General features: G+C 37.9%; 3 protein-coding genes across 3 annotated transcripts; 2 read left to right on the top strand and 1 right to left on the bottom strand.

Annotated features, from left to right (window-relative positions):
• On the top strand, positions 1 to 1338 carry LOC118738531. Its single transcript, XM_036469468.1, has 3 exons — positions 1 to 933; positions 1002 to 1153; positions 1217 to 1338. The coding sequence occupies exons 1-3, from the start codon at positions 285 to 287 to the stop codon at positions 1301 to 1303; spliced, it is 888 nt and encodes a 295-aa protein (XP_036325361.1). The 5' UTR covers positions 1 to 284; the 3' UTR covers positions 1304 to 1338.
• Positions 1339 to 7038: 5700 nt separating this feature from the next.
• Positions 7039 to 8657, top strand: LOC118738530. The gene is made up of 5 exons (XM_036469467.1): positions 7039 to 7171; positions 7240 to 7442; positions 7500 to 7909; positions 7967 to 8188; positions 8255 to 8657. The coding sequence occupies exons 1-5, from the start codon at positions 7105 to 7107 to the stop codon at positions 8502 to 8504; spliced, it is 1152 nt and encodes a 383-aa protein (XP_036325360.1). The 5' UTR covers positions 7039 to 7104; the 3' UTR covers positions 8505 to 8657.
• A 921-nt stretch (positions 8658 to 9578) lies between these two features.
• LOC118737877 (dynein light chain Tctex-type) lies at positions 9579 to 10768 on the bottom strand. The gene has a single exon (XM_036468679.1). The coding sequence runs from the start codon at positions 10569 to 10571 to the stop codon at positions 10236 to 10238; it is 336 nt and encodes a 111-aa protein (XP_036324572.1). The 5' UTR covers positions 10572 to 10768; the 3' UTR covers positions 9579 to 10235.
• Between the last annotated feature and the right edge of the window lie 10322 nt (positions 10769 to 21090).

Genomic DNA, 21090 nt, shown 5'->3' with positions numbered 1-21090 from the left:
TTTTGCACCACCCTAATGTACATATACATACATATGTATTTATGTTGGAAATGTCGCTGGTTCTTTTAGGAAAAACAGTAATATTTGTTACTTGTGCATTCGTATGCAACGGTTGACATTCTTAAAATTGCAAGTCACATATTGTACATACATATCTACATATGTACATTATATGTAAAAATCATGAGGCATGAAATAAATGTCTATAACGCACCCACAAAGAACAAAAATAAAACAAACGATTGTATGCACTAAATTGAAACTCTTAGCTCAATGTAATCTTTATGCACGCGAATGAAAATTTCTTTCAGTTCTTCGACAGCTTTGGACGCACCAAAATGTTAGCTTTACACTTACGTGCTCTATTGTTTATAATTTCAATTAGACTTCAAGCCCATCAAGTAGCGTTAGAAAACAACACTGAGGCCAAGAAACCCAATCAGCACCCCTCTAACGAAGATATGACAACACCTAGTCCAGAATGGCTACAATATCAACGTGAACGCTTTGGCAACACAAAAGATATAGAAAGTTTGAAGAAATTGCTTGATCCAGCTTCGCAATTGCTTAAAAATAAAGCCGGTATAATAGATCCAACCTCGCCACCATTAAAACAGAGCGAGATTTCGGCAGCAATGGCAACACAACCGCTTAAAAGTCATGGTAAAGTTTCAAATGGTGATGAACCAAAGGACACAGAAGAGATCAGCCATGATGAGGAGGACGAAGGGGAAGCAGATGATATGAGATCTAAAGAGGGCAATACAAATATTTTTCCACATGTCATTACTGGCATACAATACCCATCAATGCAAGGATTTCTTAATTTTATAAGAACTGTGCAGCGTAACTGGGTTAGGCAATCAAGATTGACGATCGAACAAAAGATTAATAAATTAAAAGGATTGAAAAATAAAATTATGCGCATGATTGGTAAAATTTTTGAAAGAAAAAATGTTGGTCTTTATATTTTTCTTTCAACTTAATCTCTTTTATAACAGAGGATCAGTTCCATATGATTTGGACGCCAAAAGTGCATATGCGGCGCAAACGTGGTTTATTGGATGAATCCAACCTCAATTTTCCGCCGGAGGCAGCCTTAATTAGCATTAACTTTTTAACGTTTGCAGTGTTTTTAATTAAACTGGTGCTAGTGAGTTCACAAGAGTTTAATTTCCAATTGATTATTACTTATAATTTCTTTATTTTTTTACAGCAAGTGGTGCACATTGTAAAAAGTAAACACTACACCCTAAGTGGATTTGGTTTTACTAATACAGATACCATGACAAAATCTACATAAATTTTAAATAAATATGACTTAATAGAGGGTTAAGGTCTACCGCGACAAAAAAAAATAAAATAAAATTCATATATCTCACGTATTTAAGGGCCAATTTGTCTGCTTTTATATATATATACTTGCGATGTAAGTAGAAATATTTCTGCGAAGTATGGTCTTGAAGCATAATAAATAGGGATGTGCTGGGTATCCGGTAGATATGCGGAATCCGGCTTATGCAGCAGTTTTTCTGTTATCCGACTATCCGGCCGGATACTGACTAAAATCCGGCCGAATTTCCAGATATTGAATATAGAAGATTCAGTTTAAAGATCTAGTTCAGAATTTTTTATTTTTATTTTTATAATAAAATTAAGTAGTATCCAATTAGTAATTAAAGTCAGAGCTGTTAAATTTCCATTACGATTAGTAATCATTACTTTTTTTTGCATTTTGTAATTTTAATGATTATTTTAATTTTCTGACATAACCCAGCCATAAATAATTTATTATTTATAATTATCAAAAATAATCATGATTAATTGCCATTAAGAAAGTAATCAAAAATAATCAAATAATTAGAAATAATCAAAATTAATCAAATTGTTTTTTTAATTATTCCATTATATTTAATTGTTTGATTATTTTTAATTATTTGATTGTTTTTAATCATTTGATTGTTTTTGATTATTAGATTATCTTCAATTATTTGATTATTTCTAATTATATGATTTTTTTTTTTTAATTATTTTCCCAAATAAATGAACTGTGTTTTTTACCTGAAAACAGTATGAGGCGAACTTTTTAAAAAGTTTTAAACAGATATTTTTGATGTTATTGCATCAAGGAATCCTTTTCTATAGTAGCAGGAACCGAAAAAAGCATTTTATATATTTTTTTGAATTCATTGCATGCTGTTTTTAGGTAAAAAGAAAGATAAAAAATCAAAAAGTTTACTTTTTATGGTCATTTTGAAGGCCGTATTGAATAAATAATTACTTTGACCTTCAAAATTAAAATTTTAAATTTTTTGTATTTCTTTTGACCTAAAAACAGCATATAATGAACTTAAAACAATATATATATACACTACAGCATTAACCACAGAAATTTCATCCCCGAACATTGTACAATATATTATTCACAAATTGAAATAAAATTTAAAAAAAAAAAACACAAAAATAATCAAATAATTATTTTAATCATATAATTAAAAAAATCAAAAACAAATTCAAAATAATCAAATAATTATATTAATCATGCAATTAAAAAATAAATCAAAAATAATTGAAAAAAAGCAAGTAATTATATTAATCAAGTAATTAAAAAATTTCAAAAATAACTGAAAATAATCAAAAATAACAAAACAGTTATGTAATTAAAATTAATGAATCAATTCATTAAATTTTTTTTTGAAAATAATTGATTATTAATCATTAAATGGTTACCAAAAAAACATGCTTTAATTAATAATCATTATGACTATTAATCATTATTTAACAGGTCTGATTAAAGTTAAAAATTTTTTATTTCCTTCATTTTGAAAAGAAACATTTCCTAATTATCGGGCAACAACCTCTTTCGATTTTCAACATAAATGCTACCCGATGCACTCGTTCTGGGTTCACTGAGGATGATGATGCGCAAACATATTTCATTGCCAGTGTAAACAAATTTGGAAATTCATTGCGGCTATGCCTTCACCAAATTAAAGGATCTTCTTGTCTGTGTAAAAGGGATAGCTGTAAATATTTCTCCATTTCTAAAACGCTGCCTTTTTTCTTGTATGGCCGCCGCCGTGTCCCAAAAACAACTAGAATTACTCCAAATCATATTAAAACAAGTTTCATGAAAAGAGCCATGCACACTTCGCAGAACTTTGCGATGTTGTAAGAAAAAAAGAAATCAACTTTCATTTTTGTCAAATAGCGTCACTGCGTATATTTAAGGACCATGCGGTCCGATTGTTTTCTTTTTTTTTTTGTTGAATATAGAGATTATTATGTGCTACACAAGGGTCCAAAGAATTAAAATGATTGTAGAACTACTGCCAGACACGGCTTGCCACACACTAGTGCCATATACCTTAAAGACTCGGGCCAGGAAAGCGCGGTTAGCCTAAGCGCGGAACGGAAGAAGATACCGAGGACGAGGTCAAGCAAGGAGGGGTTGAAGGCTAAGGCGCGATATACAGTTGCGGTCAAGATCTGCGGCCGACTTATCGACAAGACCAACCAGAATGAGGAGAAGGATAAAATGTAGGCTTGAGCAAAAGGCAGCGGTCTGTGGAAGAAGAGGCAGTAAAGCCTATAAAGAAACAGAAATGTAAAGACGAGGCTGCGAGGCCAAACGTCATACAGCTTCCCCCTACATCCAAGGCAGCAGCGGCGGCCAATTTGATTGCCAAGCGACATCTGCTCGTGGTGCTCATCGAACGCAATAGCCCACTCGGACAAATGACGCAAGAGAGGTGGAAGATAGTGGAAATGAAGCTGCTTGAAGCGTTATTCGCGACAAGGGACGCGAAACCGAACGCATCTATGTCGACATTTGACGGGCAGGGTGGTTCAGCGGCGTCAAAATCATAAGTTGTAAGTATTACCCCTTGTCAGCATAGGTAAAGGGAGTAGTGAAAGACATCCAATGCCCCTTCCATACCTCGAGATAGTAGATCGCAGCGAGATCCGTCGACCCCGAAAGCGAAGGTCCCCACCCCTCGCAAAATAAAACTGGAACATGCGGAGAAGGATCTCAGCACCAAATAGATCCTACAGTCGTCTCTCAACCTACGTAACGTGGGGACGGCTGAGCTGGACACTGCATCCAACTTAATGCTTAAGGTCCTTCAAATAAATCTCCATAAAAGTAAAATAGCCTCAGCCGAGCTTCTCCTCAACTTACATGGGGCCGGCTACGATGCAGCTTTAGTCCAGGAACCATGACTCCCTTTGGGCAGCCTAGTTTTTGGCCTCAAGTCGGAAAACTAAGCTACATATGTTCCCAACACGCATGGTAAGGTAAGAACGGCACTTGACGGTTGTGACGCTAAACGACGTCAACGACATAGTTGCCAACTTGGTGCTTTAAGGACTAGATTTAGTGCTTTTTGAAAATTAAAACGCCCAAAGAAATGGTTTAGTGCTTAGTGCCTTTTTAGCGCTTTTTTTCTGAACTCAGATTTCTCAAATGTATATATGTATATGAAACATGAAATAATTTGAAATATTTATCGGTTCTTGAAGATTTTTGGGTGCTGAATCCAAATCTGGATGCAGAATTTCTCCAGCACGTCAAAAGATATCCTAACCTCAAAGTGCCAAAAACACGGGTTTTGCCATATTTGAGGTTCTACTATGAAAAACAATTTTTTTTTTTGCTCATTTCTTACTCTTCCCCTTTAAATTTCATTTTCGTTTGTTGCGATTACATTTTTCTTTCTCATGATATACTAGTTTTCATGTGCAGGACTTTGGTATTATTTCGTAAGCATGCATCATAATAGCATGTGTAGAGGCTATTCAATCGTTATGAGCGAAAAAGTTTTGAACATTGTCCATTTTTTTACTTTTGGTAAATACAAACTGATACGAAAAAAGTATATTTTGTTAAAAAAAAAATTTAGTGCTTTTAGTGTGGTAAAACGCTTTTCTTTCCAAGTTTTGGTGCTTTTTGAAATTGAAAAGTTGGCAACGCTGGTCTACGATGAATCGCTGCTCGTTGCGCCTTGCTACATGCCCCACGACAACGACGTACCGTCGAGGGAGCTTCATAGGCTAGTCGAAGTGGCTGGCGATGGGAAGCAACCGCTTATAGTAGGATCCGATGCGAATGCCCATCGTAGGGTGTGGGGAATGGCGGACATAAATGAAATAGGCTTTGAGTAAATGGGCCTAAATGTATGATCTGAAAATTAATTTTTGAAGTTAATCAACAATCTACTTAAATAGGCCACCTGAAATTGGGCCTAAGTTTTTTTCTCTTCGTTTTAAATTATATATACTTATTTATTTATTTAATAATTAACTCGGTCGTTTACGCATCGAATTTGCCTCGGAATTTTACGAGACGCGTAAACTGGGCTCTATATAAGTTTTGACCGTTCTTTTACCAGGCTTTTACGAGTTTAGGGCAATATTCTTAATTTTCGCAACATTTATAAAAAATTTACAACAGATTCGCAATGTAAAGGTATGCGATCAAATGCCCACCAAAAATATATCTCTCTTCGATTACAAGAAAATTGGGAGTTCGTTAGTGGGAGCCAAACTGCGTTCATCCCGATGCAATAAATTAATATACATGCAAAAATAATAATTAAAGACTCAAACAGCCACGAAAAAAATGATCTTTGCTCTTAATTTTATAATAAAGCTAAGCCTAAAGCGTTCCGCGCTTTTCAGGCTTTCAGCGATAGCTGAATTGCATAGCTGAAATCGACACAGTGTATTACTTACGACGTATTTTCCTATCGCATTGCATTTCTCTTTCGCATCGTATTACAGAGTAACCCCAGGGGTTTACTTGTTGTGGAGTTGTGCTCTAACCCTGGGATTCAGTAATTCAGTCTCATCTCAAGTCACTAAATTTGAGATTAACAATTAGTGACTATTTTTGTGACTTGAGATGATTTGGCTATTCAGCAGGAGAGAGTCACAAAAAGTTTACCAAAAATGTGTGGTGAAGACAAACACAGACAGTCAGCTGATGGCGTTCATGTATGCCTTTTGCCGCGCCGCCCGAAGAATCGCAATGGCCGAGTGGTCAAAGCATTAGGATGCCGTTCGAGAGGGTCTGGGTTCGAGTACTCCTAGGGCGTAGAGCAATTTTTAAATTTTTTTGATTTAGCATCTTTAGATTTTAATGTTAAAAAATATATATATATTTTTGTATGATATTATATTTTGGTTTATTTTCTGACAAAATTCTTGTTGAAAAATTTTCTCGATTCATATTCGCGTTTTTTTTTTTAATAAAATGGAAAGCAATTAACTTTTTCTAGATATTTTTGTTTTTGAGACCTGCTCTTAGCTAGCTGACAAATTAGTGAGTTTTTTTGAGACTAGAGACGTGAGACAGCGTACTGAATACCAAATAGTCTCAAAATCCAAGTTCACCACCAAAAGTCACTATTAGTGCTTAGAGACCGCTTACTGAATGCTAGGGTTAATTTAAAAAAAGTCACAGAAAATGCAGGTAATTCGAAATGAAATAAGAATGAGTAATTGTTTCCATATTTATATTTAACATCTTATAGTAAAAAGTTGCAAAGCCCACTTTTACAAATTTTACACGAGAGGAAAAAACTTCTTATAGCCCTTTTCTTCAAGTAAATCGTTTTTTTTTAAGTTATAGTTTTTTTTAGTAAATGTAGATATAGATATGTGTGTATCATTATTATCATTTCTTTTAAATACAAACATTATTTCGCATTAATTTAAAAATAAATCTGAAAGTTTCTGATACATTTTTTAGAATTTTCTAGGAAATAATTATTAACGTTCAGGGAACAGACATTGACTTTTCAACCAGACAGCTGGTTGCTCTGACGGCGTTCCAAGCCACCATTCGGCCAAGCAAGTTTTCAAAGTAAATCAAAGCAAATTGAAGTCAGCAAGGCGCGCAAAGCAAGCCTGCATTGTGCCAGCGCCTTAAGTTTTCAAAAAAATCGATGCATCGATACATCGACAATTTATACATCGAGTGGAAAATTTTCGATGCATCGAAGCAAAACATCGATATTTTCGATGCATCGATATTTTTCCGACATTCCTAGTGTTCATTTGTTTAGTTTTTTTCGGTGTCATTAAATTTTTACAGAAGTTATGAAAGAAAAGGCCACTATTGAAAAAGTATATGCGCGTAAGCGTACCGCATCGATGCCAACATTGCGTAAGAATTCCTTCACTATTAATATCATTTGTTTTATATGGGATATTGATTAAATCACTCTGCTTTAGTGAATTTCCAAAATGGCCAATTGGCTGCAGTCAGCAAGCACGCTACCCAATTTTGTCGGCTATTGCAAAAACGTGGTAAATCACCAACAAAAGTCGCAATGGTCACTGCCAAGGACCAAATCTATCATGGTGTCGTTGATGGCGGAGAAGCACCTGCACTCACAGATGCTTACATCTGCGTGCGCAATAAAATTACAAACAAAGTAATTTACTGGTATATGGTCTAATATCGTTTAATAACCCAGACTATATTTGAATAGGTGCGCATTATACCCATAGAGCAGGCTACACTTAGCAATCACATTTACAACACCCTTGAACAAAAGCCTCTACCAACCTTGACAGCTGAGCATACTAAAGCGGTCCTAATGAAACAATTTGGCGGTCGAAAAGCAGCGCGTTTTGCTGATAATCAAGAAAATAATAAGATTAACGTCGATGTGCTTAGAAATGATTTGGAAAATACTGTACGCGAGACCGATTTAAATGGCCAAGTTGAGGAAAAGCCAAACACGGAGCATAATTTCGATATTTTGCGTCCAAAATTCAATAAAGATGCAAAGAAATTGGAAGAAGTTTATAATGTGCACGATATTGTGCCCGGTGAACTGCTTGATCGACTGGATGAAGAGTCCAAAGTAGTATATTCTACGCCCGTGGACAAATTGCCGTAACTTTTTTAATCTTTCTGCAAATTTTGCTCTTATAACTTTTTGTTACTTTACAGCTTACAATCAGAGTTCTTATGCAAATGCGTTAAACAGATACAAGATAGCACTCCTACACCAGAGGGATTTTTAAATTTGAAATTAATTATCTACATGGATTGTTTGCTGAATTTGCTTAAAACTCGTGCACGTTCACTGAAATCCGTCGAACTTTCCGGTATAACAGAAAAAGCTGAGAATGATGTTCGCACACGTTTTTCTGATCCTAATTCCAAACCTTTGTAAGATTACATTGTGCAGAAATTAATTTATTTTGCTACTTCAGTAAAATTTTAATTTTTTTTTAGTTCTCGCACCCCACACACTTCTGAAAAGGCCTTGTGTTATTTCATAGTAATGGCTACTATTATCAACGAAAACTTCAGTGTGGATTTAAATGTGCTGTCGCAAGAGCTAGGCGTTTCAAAGCAAAAATTGCTGAAGTTCGCCCACATTGTGAATGTTTGTCGAGCACCAAAAACAGATCTACTGACTTTGAGATTACCTAGCAAAGTTACAACTTTACCAGGAAGTTTAAGTAGAAAGTCAAGAAAGTGATCTGCCACAAACATAAGTGTAAGAATAATCTTGCGATGCGACTAGAAACGTTATTAAAACGCATATGTAAATACAGTTTCTAAATATTGTTACAAATAACTTGCAAAATGGTATGTAAAAATAAATACATAGTTGTGAAGTGACATAAAAAAACGCGGTGTTTTTATTAACCGACTTCAATCTATGTTGTCGCATAACTTTGGAACACGTGAACCCATTTCGATTTTTTTTTTTCTTCGGAAAGGTGGTAACTCGAGGGTGGTTCCATACTAATACTTTAGGTCTGATTATATCATCATCAAGTCGGTTTTGTTTTTTGCTCAAAAATTACTTATCTTATGGCCTAATTCATAAAAAATAAAATGTAATTAAAGAGCTCTATAAAGCTACCATTTCACGCACTCTTTAAAATAGTCTAAATAATTGTTTTGTTTCGTTCAGCGTTAAAATATTAAAACATCGGCGCACCGTATCATATATGTACATTTGGAAGGCTTGCTATTTAAAATAAGAATCTGTTTTAAAGCCATATCATTGCGAACACTTATTTTATACCACCGATATATGACTTTGTAGAGTGGATGCAATACACAATATATATATATACTTTCTTTAAAAAAAAAAAAACAAATCTATTTAATCACGAAGACACAGTTAAAAGCAATATCCAAAAGTTACTACGGCATGATTCATAGGCATAAGCTACGAATACTACCTAAATATAAATGTATGTATGTACGTAGAAATGAATGTGCATGTGCATTTGCCTATGTAAACGGATTGGGATGTTAATACAAAGTAAGTCAAATGGAATAATATCTTCATAAATAGAATCAATGCGTCATTTTAAGAAATTTACACTCTTACCAGCAAAAGTTAAACCAAATATGTAGGCACACATACATATGTATGCCACCATATAATCAAGTGAATATCCCTTATTTTACAAATGCATCAATGCAAAGCATCATTCTGCTTAATTCAGAAACTATAGGATAGAAGGAGTCAAGACCAAAATCCAAATCCCATAACTCATACCAGGCAATCAATCATTGGAATTAAACTAATACGAAATACTTTATTGGTGCACATTTTGTTCGAATTTATTTATGTTAATCCTTCCTTAAGTAGTTATGTATGGGGCTGCAAAAATAAATGGCATTATCCAAGCACAAAAATTTTACTGTTAGAACGAAAATTACATTTATTGGAATTTCTATAAAACGGTTTGCATTAATATAAGGTATTCGCTCAAATACATTTAATCGAAACTTTCATAAAAAAATATTCTGCGTTTATACATTACTCTTTTATCCACATATTGTGTTATATATATGTATATAGCATTTGAGTACTTCTTGTATGCCAGTAGCCCATTATGTTAAATCGTACATAAATCTAATCAAATTTGTATGTAGTATTTATTTTTAACGAATAAGGCCCTACTGAAATTTTTATTTATATCGTATATAACTTGAGAAGCTAGAAAAAGAAACAACTACCATATTTTCTTTTGTTTTAAGCCAATGTAAATTTATGTGATAATATAATAATTTTAATAGCTTTGCAGAAAATTTAATTGGAAAATCGCTAAACTGTTTCGAGTTTTTATGCAATTACTGCTTTAATTTTTCGTCTTTACATATCCGCGAAGAACACTTAAAAAGTCTATACCCTCCCCTGGCTGGAACCATACTTTTTTGGCTCATTATTGCTCATCATTGTTGAGTCTTAAACAGCCAGGCCAAATACCGATACAATGCAATACATAGTTTTGTTTTCCCAGCGAACAGTGCAGCTGCCGTCAGTGTCGTTGTTCCAATAGCATGAGCTAGCTGTATGTAAACCGGCGCCATTCTTTTGCATAATCATCGATGTAACAATATACTTGTATGGTTTCTGCTCCTTAGTAAGCACACTCAGGCAGTTTTCAACAACTTGACCAGTCCAGTTGTTTACCTTGTCATGTTGGTAGGCGTTGCCTCCGATGGTGTTCTCAATTGCGTCCTTAATTATTTTGCTTACGTCGTCCACTATGAACTGGCTTTCATCACGGGCTTCATCCATTTTTAAAACTCTTTTATTTAAACGGCTGAATAAATATATTTGGCGTATCGATTACAATACTAATTATGGCCAATTGCGGAAAGATTTAATGCAAATTTATAGGAAAATTCGGGAAAGCAATGCTTGAAAAATCTGTAGAGTTTTCTTCACTTTTGCTTTCTCTTAACTTTCTCAGTAGCGAATCTATGAGAATGAAAAACGTTCAATAAATAAATTAGAATGTCAGTTCAAAATGGAATGTCAAACTTGCTGGAATTTTTCGAGGAATGCGCTACCGGAAGTACAGGGCGCACACTACAAACAGGAAGTACAAGGTTTATTTTATTTTAAGTCGTACTGTACAAATCAAGTTTGCCCAATACCAACCTAGCAAGAAATTATCGGGTATGCTTACCAAAAATAGGGATGAAACGATACCATCAGAAATTGGCACGGGACTAAATTTGAGTTTTAAATCCCGAACCCGCCCATCCCGACGTTTTTCAGAATTGTACCGCGGGTTCCCCGGGTCCCGATATCTACCTCTAAAGCAGGCTGAAAACGCACAACAAATTTAACCGATCGGGGGAGATTTCAACGTATGTGGCGTGGTTTGCAAACCTATCGAAGGTTGACAAAAATGTTCATGTTATTCAAATTAATTTTAAATAATAAAAATAATAATGAAAGATCTGGCATCTTCCGATTATTTTGTTTTGCTGTTCGTTTTCGTCTCAATAAAACATTACAGATCTTCCCGATACCGCCCAACTTTAAATCAGTACCGTGGGTCCCGCGGGTCCCGCTATCCCGCGCCCATCTCTAGATATAGATGCCTAAAAAATATCGGACCTAAAGTATCGATTCCTACTCGTATCGGTACTCATTGTGCATTCCGTATTAAGTTAAATTGATTTTTTTTAAATTACAATTCAATCATCCTCTGGGAATGCTATAATAAAACTTAATAATGTAGGAAATTAAAATAAATAAAACTCCGTTACATAGCAGAACTATATGTATGTTTGATGGTTAATGGTATTTACACAGATACATATACATTGGAAAAGATTACAAGTTAATCTTATTTAAGAAAACATTTACCAATAAAATATATCAACGAAAAAAGTCTTCTTTTGTTGCACTTCCCAAGAATAGAAGTTTTTCCAAATGTTTGCCAGTCAACCAATTTCTTGACGTGGTTATTGTGGCTGTTGCTTTCGAAAACAATCGTTCGCAAGGAACAGAACAACAAGGTAAACGCAGTTCTCAGCTCCTCCCATTCTTTTAATGGGTTCGACTTCTGGAGGACACTGAGCCGGATAAAAAAAAAAAAAACATTTTTTTTATTTTGAAAAAAAAGTTGGAGTTCGCTGATGTTTTAAATTTTTTATTTTCGTGACATGTTATGGTGCAGCTATAAATGTTGTTTTTACGTGTATTTACTCAGGTATTATTTTCCCTTATATTCCCTTAATTACATACCTGTCTTGGACAGTTAGAATGGGCCTTGTGCCCGAAAATATGTTTTCGAGAAGAGACTGCGATATTAAAACGTTGATTAAACGTTTTAAGAATTGCGATGGGTTCAAACTCGTTACCAGGGGACCTCTGGGGCTTTGATTATGCTCCTGATGCCAGTTTTTCAAAATTCAGAATGGCGGATCCAAAATAGCGTTCAATTTGAAAAAGAATGGCTGGATTGGTTCGGAATACGGAATTTTTCTGGGTCCCTGATTACTAATCTGAAGTCGATTTTTAAAATTCAAAATGGCGGATCCCATTTTGTTATCAAATTCTTAAAAAATTACTAAAATTAAAACGTTGATACTGAATGTATTAAGCATTGTCCTGGGTTGAAACTTGTTACCAGTGGGTTTCTGTGTATGAATATGACGTCAGCAGATTTTCAAAATTCAAAACGGCGGATACAAATCCAATCATTTTTTTTAACTGATCGGCATATTGAATCTGCTATTTCGAACTTTGAAAATCTGACATCAGATTCGTAATCACCGACCCCAGAAACCTCCTAGTAACGAGTTTTAACCTATGATAATGCTTAAAACGTTCAGTTTCAACGTTTTAAATTTAGTAATTTTTAAGAAATTGATAGCCATCTGGGATCTGCCGTTTTGAAATTAAAAAAATTTACTTTATATTTGTAATCAGCGACCCCAAAAACTACCGAGTACCGAGTTTCGAACAACTCCACTAATTTTTTTTAAATTGATCGCCATATTGGTACTGCCATTTTGAGTTTTGAACAACTGACATCAGATGCGACCCCAAAAACCCCCTGGTAACGAGTTTGAGCCCATGACAATCACGGTTGCCATTTCCAATTTATTTGTCGACTAAAAAATGGACCAAATGGTAAAAAATTTACCAATTTTTATTAGATCGGGAAATTGAGTAGAGTTTATTCCTCTTTATCAAGAAAATATGCCAATTCAGTTTTTATAACGATTTTTTTTATATTGCATCCAAACTGCATTACAATTGTATGTTATTAAGTGTATTCACGTATTCTTACAGCAGAAAACTTTCAGCAGCAAAATTCTAATGAATTTTTATCTGATCTCTCTCAAAGAGAGAAATGCTAGCAAAAGTACGCGAACGCAAAAGCAGCTAAAACTTACAAGTTTTTAGTACAGCTGATCGAAATTTGGTTTACATAGAAAAGCATAAAACAGAAAACATAAAAATAATATAAATTAAATTTTTCCTAAAGCAATTTGCTAATCAAACATAAGTAAATGAGTATTTGCTTTCTTCCGATACATTTGCAATTCTAATAACTTATTTCAAACTTAAAAATCATAATAATAAATCTAAATCTAAATGTAAAATAAATTACCATATTTTCATAAATTGAAAACAGATGACTTTGATCATCTGTTTTTCTTGCTGGCAAATGGCTGCTGGCAAAAATTTTTCCAGCAGAAACTAGCAGCTTTTCATCAGAATCTGCTAGTTTTTGATAGTTATCAAAAACCTATTAACATTATATTATTCAAAGTTTTAAATTATAATCTGTATTTCGTTTTTATTAATGCTAAATCAAAAAAAAATTCGCAGACTAAAAATTTTATGAACTAAATCACACGATTCTCCAAAGGCCGCTTCACCCAATCCATTTTTAATCAAACTTACTTGATCCCAAAAACGTTCTACACTGGTACAGATTTTGAAGTTACCTTCACTCAGCCTCAATTTGCGAAATTGAAATTCAATTATGTCTGCATCATTTACTAATGCAGGAAATTGGTCGAGTAGCGGCGAAATTGATACATCAGTATCAAGAAAGAACTTTATTTAGTGTAATAATTTCACGATGTTTAATATCTTTTCGATTGAAATTCAGGGCTCGAATCGTCACATACGATATCGTACTACTCGTCACGTAAAAACACATTTTTCGGATTATGACATACGTGAACGTACTCTTTGTCCCATTCGGCTTATACTGCCTGACGTATCACGTAATTTTCTTTCGTATTGTTTTCAATCCGTGAACGGATGTTACGATTCGAGCCCAGGTTTTTTCCTTTCGTTTGGTATATGGGAAGTATTGGTTGATATCTTCTAAGTATGCTTGTTTTATTTAAATATATGGGCATAAATGATTTTCCCATATAAAATCACTTCGTCATTATTTTGCAAACACGTGCATGCGCTGGAAGCGAGAGAAAGAGACAAAAAGTATGTATGTGTGTACGTATCTCGGCTTTTGAGTAACAGATGGCGCAATATTAATAACCTATGTTTCTTAAATACATACATATGTATGTACGTACATATCGTCACTAGACACGAATAAAGGCGCGAGCTTAAAAGTTGACGGCGGAAAAAGGCGCATAAAAAACTTTAGCGTCAAAAACTCTTAACATACTTTGCCGAAGTTTTTCATAAGCATCTTTTTTCGCAAAATTTTTTTACGAGCCTTTTTTCGCCGTCAAAACACTATCGCGCCTTTATTCGTGTGTAGTGACGATATGTTGATTGCAGTTAATGTGGATCTGTTTCTCTTTTATTTATCTAGTATTTATGTAAATACATATGAATGCATAATACGCTAAAATTTTTCGTCAAATCAGATCTGTACCGTTCGTTCGATTTTACAAAAAGTTGCCACTTGATAAAAAAATTAAATTCAAATTATTTTTAAGTTAAATCAAGTATTACACTATAACGATCGAATGCGTTTTGAAAAGGCTTTATTTCTTAATTATATGTAGGAGGGTTGCCACCTGTTTCAAAAGGTAAGTTCGACTTAAATAAAGGCAGAAAGTGGAAATGTATTAGAGGTATACGCCGCCGAGACACGCCGCCACCGCCACCGTTTTTTATCATTCCTCACGAGTTACGAAAATATCGGCGCGGCGGCGGCGGCGTTCGGCGCCTAGTGAACTTTGTACAAAATTTTCATGATGTATGTACATTGAATAAATCGTTTGAAGGAACTAAATACTACTTGTATAAAACACAATTTTACGAAATGAAAATTACATTTTTAAATTGTTTTTTTTTTTTTTGCATAATTTAGGCCACTCCTTTATTTTTCCAAAAATAGCGTAACTCAGAAAAAACATAGGTAACAATTATAATAGAAGCGGCCTCTTTGCATCTAAATCCTCAATTATTGGCTTCATATTTTAGTAGAAATTTTAACCATCTATAAGCCATTTTTTTCAACAGTGGGTCAAAAAGGACCGTTCTGGTCCGAGTTGATGGGTTAAACTTTTGGAAAAAAGTGGACCAACCTTCTTTTCAATATGTAATCAGCAAAAAACTTAAATTATTTAATAAGTTAACCCTCTCGTAGGCCAATTTTTTTATGAGTTGAAAAATTCAGGATTGGGTGATTTTAGCACGAGAAATCCAAAAATTATGTCCATTTCGATCTGTGACAGTAACTTTTATATACTTTGACATAATTTCAGCTTTCTCTTACACAATGTTGACTACGAACTGGCAATCCCGTCTGCAGACGGTCAAAAATGCAAAACTGGGGTTTTATATGTCGGCAAGCCGGTCTGTGTTCGAAAGCAATTTTCTTCATTTCGAATGGTGACATAATTATAAAACTTATATCAAAATACGATGATTTTAACTACGAAATCCACCGAATTTGTTTATATTAAAAAATTTTTCAAAAGAAAAAATTTCTTTAATTACGAAATTACTAAATAACAAGAAATAATTAATTTTAACCGTGTCTTCCACAATATGTAATTCAACTGCCGATTAAAATAAAAGGGATTGACATAACGGATTCAAATTTACTTCGCCGTAAGGGTACGATTTTTGTCTAAAGATCGTGCCTTACGAATATAGAAAAAATTATTATAGGTGCACTAAAAAGGTGTTTAGTTAACGACCTAGTCAGCCTACTAGAGGGTTAAAGCATTTATTTAACATATGGGTATCAAATGAAATGGGTTAAAAGGCTTTGTTTCTAAACCGTATTTAGGAACATTATCACGTATTTAAGAAGAGATTTGTTCATTTCTTAACTATATGTAGGAGGGTTGCCCGCTGTTTCAGACTTCTTAGCTAAATTATGCACAAATCCGAAGACGAAGATCATGCGAAGACGAGCACGAACACGAAGAAGAAAACTAATATGGGGACCTAGGCTAACATAAAAAGGAAATAAAAATGAATCCAAGTAGTGATGCACGTCATGGCATATCTATTTATAAGCTGATGGTACATATGATTGTAGTTGATGTGGATCTGATTCTCTATTGTTAAGTATTAATATTTAGCAATTCATGTTGTTACGATTATCCTTGAAACCTCGTCCAGATTTTCCAAATGCTTCGGTTCGTATCGCTATTTCTCGTTGTTCGCTTTGTGTTGCCGCAGTATTCGCCACAATATTGATTTATTCAATAAAATTCAATACAATCAAAACGAATATTTCATGTATCGTTTTTCACTTGAGTGTGATCTTAGTAATATCACGTATTTATGGTTTAAGTTCAGCGGCTGTGGCTCCGACATAGCCCGCAGGTCAAGACGAAGGCGCCGGACTGATTCTTTTTGAAGTGTGCTTTGACCGATGATTAGCCATGCCCGTTTACATACAACTTTGGCGTCGCGTTGGCGTTGGCGTTGTTGTTGTTGTTGTTGTAGCGGCTACCCCGCCCAGATCGGTTGGTATCTCAGTCGTTGTCGTCAAGTTCCACTAACGGCAACCCTAGGAAGCGTGCAGCTTCTGTGGGATCTGTCCACAGGGACAGGGCCGTTAGGGTTGTCGGGTTTTCCGGGCATGCGAAGAGATGGTTCGAGTCATGTGGGGTCTCTCCGCATGCCGGACATTCGTTCGGCACATCCTCATTCAACCTACTCAGGTAGGAGTTTAACCTGCTGCAGTAGCCGGAGCGAAGTTGAGCGAGTGTAGTGCGTGTCTCCCGAGGCAGATGAAGCTCTGTCTCGTCTATGTCCGGGGGTGGTATGCCTAGAACGGCATTCACAGGTCTAGAGTCTACATAACTCGAGACTGAGTCCCTGTGAATGCCGTTCAGGGCCTGTCTGTACGCTGTCGGGTCCAGAGGTTGCTTAATGAACCTCTGGACTTCGTCCGTCAGTTCATATAGATGCCTCCTGACGTGCCTAGGCGAGGGCTCCTCTGCAAGCAGCTGTCTGCTTGGGTGGCCACTTCTGTGGCTCCCTATCAGGAACTGCTTGCAGAGCATTATATTATGCTCCTTGACTGGGAGCATTTGTGCCTCGCCGTGCAAATGGTGTTCAGGCGACATCAGGAGGCATCCCGTCGCTGTCCTAAGTGCCGTATTTTGTGCCGTCTGTAGCTTCGTCCACTGCGTCCTACTAGTCCCAGGCGACCACACTGGCGCTGCGTAGTTCAAAACCGGCCGGCCTATTGCCTTGTATGTTGCCAGCAACGTTTCTTTGTCTTTGCCCCAAGTACTGCCGGCTAGCGATTTGAGGACCTTGTTGCGGCTCTGTACTTTATTGACAATAGCGGTTGAGTGCGCAGAGAAGGAGAGCAGGCTGTCGAATGTTACTCCGAGTATTTTGGGGTTATTCACCGTCGGAATTGGTGTGTCATCGACGTGAATCCCCAGCGGTAGCCTGACCTCCTTCGTCCAGGTTGTGAACAGGGTCGCGGAGGATTTCGTAGGGGAGAGGGCTAGACACTTTGCAGTGAAGAAGCGAGAAAGTTCGGAGAGATAGCCGTTTACTTTCAAACACAGGTCATCAATTCCATGCCCAGTCACCATGATCGAGCAGTCGTCGGCATAGGAGACAATCGAGACTCCCTCTGGAGGTTGAGGGAGCTTTGAAATATAAAAGTTAAACAGTAGCGGGGAAAGGACACCACCCTGAGGAACCCCCTGTTTTATTTTTCGCTGCTTACTCGTTTTGTCTCTAAATATTACCGACGAATGTCGACCACTCAGATAATTTGCCGACCACCGTTTGAGCCTCTGTGGGAGAGAGGAGGCCTCTATATCTTCTAGCAGCGTGGAATGGCAGACGGTGTCAAACGCCTTTGACAAGTCCAACGCTACTCGAATCGTTCTCTCACAGGGACGGTTGCGGTTAAGGCCACGAGTTATCTGTGTGTTTATGGCGTTAAGTGCTGTTGTTGTACTGTGCACTTTACGGAAACCATGCTGATGCTTCGCTGGGGTCAGGTGGTTTGTGAAGTACGGGAGTAGCAAGGCCTCGAGTGTCTTCGCTACCGGGGAAAGGAGTGTAATCGGACGATACGAATCTCCTTTGTTGGCGGGTTTCCCCGGTTTGAGCAGTGGGACCACTCTCCCCACCTTCCAGATGTCTGGGATGATGAGAGTGGCCATGGACAGGTTGAGGACCTCCGTTAGGTACGCTACCCCCGCAGGACCCAAATTTTTCAGCATCAGCATGCATATTCCGTCGGGACCCATGGCTTTGGAGGCTTTCGCCTTCCCGATGGCCACCTGAACTTCACCGCAAGTGAAAGCAAGGGGGGCACAAGTTGTTGGCAGTTTGTGCAGCCTTCTGGTCACTCGACGCTTGGCTTTGTCTACCGGAGGATGCAGTATGAACTGCCGGCTGAAATAGCTCGCGCATCGCTCCGGATCCGACGAAGCATGGTCGCCGAAGGAAATTTCGACTCTGTCGTCGTGCTTCGTCGGATTAGACAATGACCTCACGGTTGACCAAAGCTTGCTCACACCAGAGGTGAAGTTACAGGTCTTCAGGTGCTCCTCCCACTTCTTCCGCTTATGTTCGTTTACAAGTTGCCGAATCTCCGCGTTGAGATCCCTGATACGGGGATCTCCGGGATCGGCCTGACGAAGGCTATCTCGCTCATCAGCTAGAACAGCCGCTTCGGCAGGGAAGTTTGGACGTGGGTCCGATATACATCCTGCCGGTATGAAGCGAGCTGCAGCAGCAGTGATAACCCTGCGGAACTTACGTTCACCGAGATGGACGTCGGTTGGTGTGGGGAGCGCTGCGAAGGTGTTTTCGGTAAACTCCGCGTAACCTTTCCAATCAGCTTTGGAAAAGTTGATATAGGTCCGGTGTTTGGCGGAGGCAAAGTCGGTTGGTTTATCAATCGAGATGACTATGGGTAGATGGTCTGATGCTAGCGTCAGCATAGGTCGCCACGTTATGCTGTTTATCAGACCAGCGCTGACTATTGTGATGTCTGGCGAGCTACTGCAGTTACCCATAATCCTGGTGGGTGCGTCGTCGTTCATTGTGCAGAATGTCGAATCGTCTATCTGCTCAGCCAAGTCTGTTCCCCTACGATCGTTTGACAGGCTTGAATGCCAAAGATCGTGGTGCGCATTAAAGTCACCTACTACCATACGGTTTTCACCTCTGAGGAGCGCACCTATATCAGGGTGATATCCTGCCGGGCAGCAGGTGACAGGGGGTATGTATATATTAAATATTTCGAGCTCGACATCGCCTGACCGGATAGCGATGCCCTGACATTCTAGGGTGGTATCCCTGCGGTCGATGTCTGCTTCGATAAGACGATACTGCACGGTTTGGTGCGTGATGAACGCTAAGCCACCACCATTATCTCGCTCGCGATCTCGACGGTGCACGTTGTACCCGGCGCAATTCAACAGAGTTGAATTGCTGTGCAACTTCGTCTCTTGGGCCGCAGCTATTAATATACCATGCCGACACATGAAGACTGTTATCTCCTCAATCTTGCTCTGTAGCCCGTTACAGTTAAATTGGAGGAGCCTCATGTGGTTCGGGAGACGTGTCGTGATGTGGGGTGTGAGTGAGGTGTATGTTCTTGCCGCCGTTGGCTGTGTGCGCTGCTGAGGTGATTGCCGCCCTGTGGTGGTGGTGGGGGGCGTCGCAATTGACGTCTGCGACCGAGCAGCGCAGCACGGGCCCTCGAAATTCCTCGTCCAATCTCGCGTGGTACGCAGACCTGAATATGCCCTAAAGTGGCACCAGCCAAGGCAGGTGTTGCACTTGACTGATGTCACATTACGGAATATTCTGGTCTGACATACCGTGCAGATTGTAGGGGGAACCAGGAGTTGTTGGCGGCGGCGTGTGGGTGGTGGTGCGGTTGTGTGTGTTATGTGGTTTGTGGTGGCTGTGGTACGGACTGTGGTGTTGTAATGTTGTTGTGTTGTGGCGACTGTGTGTGGTTGCTGTGTGAGTGTGTGGGGCTGCACGGGCGGACTATGGTTTGCCGTGGAGGCTGCTCTGTTTGAGCAACAGGGGGCCACGTACGACGTGGTCCACTGCCTGTGTGTCCGTAGTCCCGAGCAGACCCTGAGGTGACTCCACCCCTCGGAGGCATTACACTTGACTGAGGTGGAGTTGTGGTGTAATCGTCTTCGGCATACACAGCAGGTGTATATTTCTGGCCCAGGGTTTGACTCGATGCCAGCCCTGAGTAGGAGAATGCGTAGTGAATGTTGCCCTATGGACGGACAACTTCTGAGATACTTCGCCGACCTAAACGGGGTTAGATCGCCGAAACAACAGCCCTTGGTCGGGTGAAACCCGAGTCATTCCGGTACGTAGAACCGGCTGTCGTGGGAATGTTGGCGTTGGCGTCGCTTCGACAGCTGAATATGAATATATGCAATTATGTGAAAGTCTCCACATAACCAAAGTTGGGTAACGCCAACGCCAACAACTCTCAACTTTTCGCGCGCGTCGTTCGTCGGCTGTTTCAAATAATCCAAACTATGTGATTTAATTTTCTTTTTTAAACAAATGCGGGCAAGAAATATAGTTATTAATGCAATTATTGATATAAAATTTTGATTTATCTGGCGCTAGTATGTTAATTTAGAACCAAAGTATTAGTTTCGTTCCTCAACTTTTCTAGATAAAACCTGTAAAGCTGGCAAAAAGAAAATTGCTCTAAGAGTAAGAGAGGAAAACAAAAAAGTACAGAACGCTTTTCGGGTAAAAATTGGTAAAACTGTCAAATATACCGTGGGCGTCATTTTTCGTCTACGTAGCGGTTTTTTATTATTTGCCGATCTGCTAAATTATATGCAAATACACAAGCAAATTAACAAAAATA

Source organism: Rhagoletis pomonella, unplaced genomic scaffold, assembly GCF_013731165.1.
Source record: "Rhagoletis pomonella isolate Grant_MI unplaced genomic scaffold, Rhpom_1.0 Rhpom_scaffold_00004, whole genome shotgun sequence".
Taxonomy (NCBI): Eukaryota; Metazoa; Arthropoda; class Insecta; order Diptera; family Tephritidae; genus Rhagoletis; species Rhagoletis pomonella.
This window is presented reverse-complemented; position numbering and strand designations above follow the sequence as displayed.

Coding starts and splice junctions, on each gene's coding strand:
- LOC118737877 (XM_036468679.1), bottom strand. CDS start 10,571: ATGGATGAAGCCCGTGATGAAAGCCAGTTCATAGTGGACGACGTAAGC.
- LOC118738531 (XM_036469468.1), top strand. CDS start 285: ATGCACGCGAATGAAAATTTCTTTCAGTTCTTCGACAGCTTTGGACGC. Junction 934..1,001: donor TAAAATTATGCGCATGATTG/GTAAAATTTTTG, acceptor CTTTTATAACAG/AGGATCAGTTCCATATGATT. Junction 1,154..1,216: donor TTTTAATTAAACTGGTGCTA/GTGAGTTCACAA, acceptor ATTTTTTTACAG/CAAGTGGTGCACATTGTAAA.
- LOC118738530 (XM_036469467.1), top strand. CDS start 7,105: ATGAAAGAAAAGGCCACTATTGAAAAAGTATATGCGCGTAAGCGTACC. Junction 7,172..7,239: donor CGCATCGATGCCAACATTGC/GTAAGAATTCCT, acceptor ACTCTGCTTTAG/TGAATTTCCAAAATGGCCAA. Junction 7,443..7,499: donor GCAATAAAATTACAAACAAA/GTAATTTACTGG, acceptor ATATTTGAATAG/GTGCGCATTATACCCATAGA.